At 48.6% G+C, this 6369-nt stretch overlaps 1 protein-coding gene across 1 annotated transcript in view; it reads right to left on the bottom strand.

Moving 5' to 3' along the window:
- The window catches only part of Dipk1c (divergent protein kinase domain 1C), a 20288-nt gene extending 13919 nt beyond the window's left edge, over nt 1-6369 (bottom strand). The window contains exon 1 of the mRNA XM_021151176.2: nt 6181-6369. Coding sequence (XP_021006835.1) covers nt 6181-6369 — 189 coding nt within the window. The remainder of the gene's footprint in view (nt 1-6180) is intronic.

Raw genomic sequence — 6369 nt, 5'->3', positions numbered from 1 at the left:
TGGTGGTGGTGGTGGTGGTGATGGTGGTGGTGGTGGTGATGGTGGTGGTGGTGGTGGTGGTAGCAGGTGTGTATGACTGTGCATATGGAAAGCCAGAATTCAACTGAGAGTTTCTTTCATGTATTGCTCTTTACCTTATTTTTTGAGACAGACACTCTCAGTGAACTGGGCACTCACTGTTTTGGCTACACTCACTGGTCAGTGATTCCAGGCTCTGCCTGTCTCTGCCCTACCCCCCTGCTGGGGTTACAGATATATACCACCATGACTGACTTTCACTGAGAATCGAAGCTCAGGCCTCCATGCTTGTACAACAAGAACGTCACACTTTCTGAGACATTTTCCTAGCCTCCTTGGGCTGGATTTTTATGTCTAGAAAAGCAAAAACCATAAGGAAACTGTATAAACCTACTCTGGTAAAACTGCTTTAAATGGCCTTGCTTGAGGTTGTGCTCCTGTGCTGCGCTGTGTTCTTGGGACTTGACAGAATTTGGCGGAAATGCTGCCCTTTGACCTTAGCTCTGAGACCCCTTTCCAAGGCACAGGGGCAGGAAGTGAGCATGGGAAGGTAGTGTCAATCAGTCTTTGTTCATGTGCTTATGTGCTCATGTGCTCCCACAGCACATAAGGAACAGCCAGCCATTCAGGCTTCTCAGAGGCCTTCCCGGAACGTCCTGGGAAGAGTGGGTACTAAGACAAGCAGTGAGTGGGGAGATATGGTCATACGACAGTACGTGTCATTCATTCCTGTCACCCATTGTCTGCATCTGTGCTTCCCCGATGTTGTCTCGTGTTTACAGCTTCACATCTCTATAATAAAACTTCCTCAAGATACTTTTAAATTAAACAAGAGAATCTGAGTGATGTCCAAAAAGGCCTTGGATCAGTTCCACAATCATTTCTCTAATGTTACTGCATTAGTAATTTAATTGGGAATGCTCTTGCACGAGGTGCGGGGCAGAATTGAAAAAGAAGGAGTGAGTGCCCATGTGGTGGGGGAGAAGGCAGAACTGCATAATCTCACAGTGCTGCAAAGCAGAGAGAAGGGAGCCAGTCCCCATGAAGCCCAGAGAAGAGGCCCTGGAGACCAGGTCGAAAGCTGGGCCCTGGCTGTGCCCCTAGCCAGCCACAGAACTGTTCTCTTTTGCTTAGGAGTCAAAATTAAGTGTGTAGCAGGGGGCAGCTGACTCTTCTCCTCTAAATGGTGACTGTCACTGCCACAGCCATGTGTTACACCTGCAGATTCCAGAGCCAGAGAATCCCATTGAGAGCAGTCTAGAACAGGGCCTGAGGTTTAGTCCCCATCTTGACACAAACAGATTAACATTGACAACTTTTCAAATTAACCCATTTTTGAATGAGTAGTCATGAGACCACCTCCCCACTGAAGCTCCCAGGCTTAGCTCACAGGAGAAATGACAACTTGCAGGCTCCTGGCTAATACCAGAGCACAGTATGGACAGGACCAGAACACAACGCAGTTTAGTTTTGGGTCAGCCTAGGTTTGCCTCTGGGCAGGTAGGAGGAGGACAGAGCAGTGTCACAGGAGACATCACAAGGTCCAACAAAGTCAGAGGCACAGTCCCTAGCATGGTATCCCTGGACAATGTAAGCTCCCCTCTCCAGCTCCCCAGACCTGGTTATGAGAGGGGAGGATGTGGTTTGACCTCAGTGCTAACAGTGAAGGGAGCCTCATCGTTGGGCAGTGAAGCAGAGCTAGCTGTGCCCAAATTCTGACAAAGCACAAGTATCCAGAGAATCAGAGAGGGTACTTCAGAATGGAGAGCAGTTAAAGCCTGGGCCTGAGGCCAGACTGGAGTAGTCTATCAAAAATATTATTCCAGGCCTTGGATGATGGCTTAGTGGGTGACATGCTTGTTGCACAACTATGAGGACCTGAAGGTGTGTTAGCACTCGTCTGTAATCCCAGTGCTCCTGTGGCAAGACTGGGGGATGGGGGCAGAAACAGGAGACTCTCTGGTATACATGGTGGAAAACAAACAAACAAACAAACAAAAAAGAGACCCTGTTTTCAAACCAAGTAGAAAATAAGGACTAACACCCAAGGTTGCACTCTGATCTCCATATGTGCTCTGTAGGATGCATGTACACATTCACATGCGTGGGTGTGCGCGAGTGCACACACACACACACACACACACACACACACACACACACACACACCAGTCTAAAAACTTCTATTTCAAGCTTGGCACAGTGTTTTACACCACGGTCCTAGCACTGGGGAAACCAGGGCAGAATGACAGCCGAAAGTTTGAGACCAGATTTTCTATAGAGTGAAACACTGTCTCAAAAAAACCTCATCCAAAATAGTCATTCTCCTGTCCCATCTCACAGACATGCTTCCCAACCTGTCAAATTCCTCTCTCTCCTCCCACTTGACAGCCATGTGAGCATTGTCTGTGTTGGGTCCACCAACATATTGCTTTATATACACATTTGTTTCACCAATGAAACGCCCAAGAAACTCGCCTCGGCAAATTTGGAGGGCAATTTCCAAACAGGAGTCAGGAAATGCTTAGAACCATGGTGTCACTACCAAGTTGGTATCAGCCTAGGGGTTGGGAGGGGGGAGGTGGGGGAGCTTGGGGTGGCAGTTGTAAAAGCTTAAACTCTTTCTGGGCATTAGCACATTGGCTTCTTGCTGGGAAGCCTAGTATCAAAAAGGGCAGGATGTAAAGTGGAGTGGCCAAAGGCCCCCAAGCCTGCTGGCTAACATAACTTTTCAGTGGTCTAAGAAAGAAACTCACCTAAGCGTGTGCACTCACTCAGAAGCAAGAGCCTATGATAATAGTCCTTCTCCAGGGAGGAAGCCACACAATGTCTTACAGAATCTCAGCAAGCATCGCCCCCTCATGCAAACCCTCCTCTACAAGGGCGCGGAAGACCAGAGGCCCAAGCTGCCGGGTTCCCTGAGGCCTGTGCAATCTCTATTAGGACACACACACAAGACAGAGAGAGAGAGAGAGAGAGGGAGAGAGAGAGAGGTCTGCCCTGTTAAAACAACAACAAAAATAAATAAATAAATAAAAATTTAAAAAAACAAAACAACAACAACAACAACCCCGGAATCTTTAATGTAGGTAATAGTGCAAAATTCCGTAGCACCTAACTAGTGCGAGGCAGTAAAGGCTTCTGAATATCACAACCTATGGGACGATTGTTGTGGAGGATAAGGAGTCCCCTACGCTGATGTCCAGGGTGTGCAGTGTGGAGGTTTTCAACTCAGGGTCTCTATTGTCCAAGGCACCAAGTAGACTCTTGAATCCTCAACACATTACCATCATTAGGCAGGACAATGGGCTTAAATGTTCCCATCTGCAAGAACAGCAAATGCTGTTAGAGTTTGTTGAGAAGGCTAAGTGAAATAGCACGCTCTGTGCTTCTGCCTATACTACTCGGCAGCGTGGGCATCAACAGGCACTGGCAGAGCTACGGTGGTCTGCCTGCAGAAGCTGGGGATGTTGGGGTGTCCGTGTTAATGCTCCCCAACCACTCCTCAGCCCAGTAGAGCCTCAACGCATCGCTCCCCAGAGAAATCAGGCTCTAGCAACCTCACAGACAACCCAGGAGAAGTGCCCCTTCTGTGGATGCTGTACAGATGGTAAGTCACACAAAGGAGCAGGAAAACGGGGAATCCAAAGGACCCAGGGATTGAAGCTTCCAAAACAAGTGAAGCTCACTTTCTAAGCAAGTCTTGTCTCTGCAAATGTTGGACCTCACCCCATCCTCTAGCTATCTCTTTACCACCTGATTGCTATATTCTGCAGGTAAGTTTCCTCCACTACCAGCAAAGCTACCTGACACTCCGGGGCCTGGGAACACAGAACTGCCCGCATGGGAGACTCACCAGGACTCTTGGCTCTGCCAGAGAGAACCTCCCTTTGGCTCTAATTTCTTATGTGCACTGGGTACTCAGAGTGAAAGCTAATGAGAGTCTGGAGGCCAGTCAGAAAAATAACAACCGCTTTTATTATGTAGGATGAAAGCCAGGCAAAATGCAAAGTGCCGGGGAAGCCAGGACACAGAGGCGCGATTCAGAGCCAGTCCTCAGAAGCCACAATGCCAGCCTCTGCTTGGCAGCTGCCTGGCTGGAACTGCGTTTTAGTCTGCCCTGATTTAAGGTCTTGGGTCCAGTGAGTCAGGGCACTTTCTCAGTTTTGCCTCAGCAAGTGCAGAATGAACGTATCAGGAAAGGCCAGTGCTAAGGTGAAGAGAGATGCTTGCCTGAGTGAAGAACAATTCACACACAGCATCCACAGCGCCCCCCCCCCCTCCCCGCAGCGGTTCACCTGACACTCCCAACAAACACAAACTTTGGGAAACCGGCTTTGGGAATTTGGCAAGAGTTAGGATTGAGAGCTGTAAAAGACAGAATCAATCTTTTCAGCTCTCTGTCAAACTAAAAACGATCCCATATGGCTGCATCGGAGATGTATTGGTAAAGCTTCTAAACAGAATTGGTTTTAATTTACAGCCTGGAATGCAGGGAAAGTTATGACTACCAATTACTTAAATCCTATCAGGCAATTTAATTTCCATTAGGCTTCTCTCAGCATGACCAAAGGTAAATAAATAAATAATGGGCTCTGTTTCCTATTTTAATCTACAAGGTTATATTAAGTTTGTAAGTGGGACCTGGGTCTTAGCCAAACTACTAAATGTTGTTGTCTTAGTCAGCGACCTTCACCAAAGTAAAAGGGAATTTTATTTTGGGGATTTTTAGATGGCTACTGGGGAAAGTAATGCTCCCATCTGCAAGAAGATCAAGTGTTGTTAGAATTTAAACCCTGCGATTTAAAACTTGATGAAACTTCAGTTAAGCAGTGAGCAGAAGACAGAATGTATGTGCCCCTATGTGGAGAAAGCAAGTTAACACAGTGACAGTAGCAACATTTAGTTAGGAAACATGCTTTGGTGGCTTAATTTTTCCCAATCTCTTTGAAAGAGGGAGGGAGGGAGGCAGAGGGAGAGAGGGAGGAAGGGAGAGAGGGAAGAAGGAGGGAAGGAGGGGAGGAGTAGGAGGAAAAAGGAAGAAGGTGGTGGTAGAGGTGATAAAGAAGCAGGAGGGGAAGAAAAATACTTTTAAAATACTCAATGTTTACTACTTAATCCATTTCTAAATTCTCATAATCTGAAAACAAAAAGAAAAGAAAAAAAGACCTTTTTAAGCAAGTGAACTGAAACCCCTCCGCCCCTCCCCCCCCCCAAGAGTTTCTTGAAGGTTTCAAACCAAATGCTCAAGATTTTAGGACTTGAATAATCACAGTGAGGAGCAAATACAGGCGACTTTCTCCGACTTTCTAGAGGTCGGGCGATGCCTGCCTGTACTCAAGTCTCTCCTAAGCACGAATTCCTAAGCAGAATCCAGAAAATAAATAAATAAATAAATAAATAAATAAATAAATAAATAAATAATAAAAAAGAGCATTTTACTTCTTAGAGGAAAGGCCAGTCCGACCATTCAGCAGTCCCCTGATGTGATGTTTCTTTGTATCTACAATAGCCGGGCCAGGTTAAGGAGCAGCTCAGAGACAATCCTCTGACTTTCCCTCTTTAGCGGACCACGGTAGACCATGGAACAGGGTCGACCAGGCTGGCTCCATGGCGCCTTGTGCTCCTTAGGAGGTGTCTGCCTCGGTTCCTCTGGACCCGAACAGCCAAAGGCCTTGTCTTTAGGTCATCAGGAGGAGGAGCCCAAGCAACAATCAAACAATGGGGTTTGATCAGGTGGGGGTGATCCGGCAGTCCCATGGGATCACCGAAGGATGGTGGCTTAAGGGGCGAGATAGCTTAAGAAAGAGGTGTATCCTCCAAACCTGGCCACTAGAACTGGATGTAAGCATCACTGACCAGGAATGGCCCTGCAAACTTTCTGGCATGAATACTGTCCCGGGACGCAAGACTAATTCTGGAGAAAAAGGAGGGATGCCCCGATCGCCCATAGCGAACTGCGAGCTCTTTGCCTGGGTATTTCATGCACGCATAGGAACCTAATCTCCCTTTGGCGGGTACCCCCACCCCATTCCCATATCCCAGGATGGAGTGGCCGCTACGATGTTGCAGCATCGCAGGTGACGTGGACTCCGAGGACTCGGAGAAGGTGTCTGGAACCCGACCTGGACGCGCGACACTGGGCAATGCGGCGGCGGGACCTACCAGCGCAGCCAGGATGCGCCGGCTCTTCTCATCCGTGCAGCGCTCCGAGAGGACGCTCGGGTGTGCGCGGAGCAGCAGCGCAGCTGCCAGCACCCAGCCGGCGGTCCACGCGGCGAAGGCGAGGAGCGCGCCCCGCCGCCAGCGCCCGCACCGAGCAGCCCGGCACCGCGCGCCCGCCGCCCGCGCCAT

The sequence above is a fragment of the Mus caroli genome, chromosome 18 (assembly GCF_900094665.2).
Source record: "Mus caroli chromosome 18, CAROLI_EIJ_v1.1, whole genome shotgun sequence".
Lineage (NCBI taxonomy): Eukaryota > Metazoa > Chordata > Mammalia > Rodentia > Muridae > Mus > Mus caroli.
Note: the sequence above shows the minus strand (reverse complement) of the source record. Positions and strands in the feature narration are given on the sequence as shown.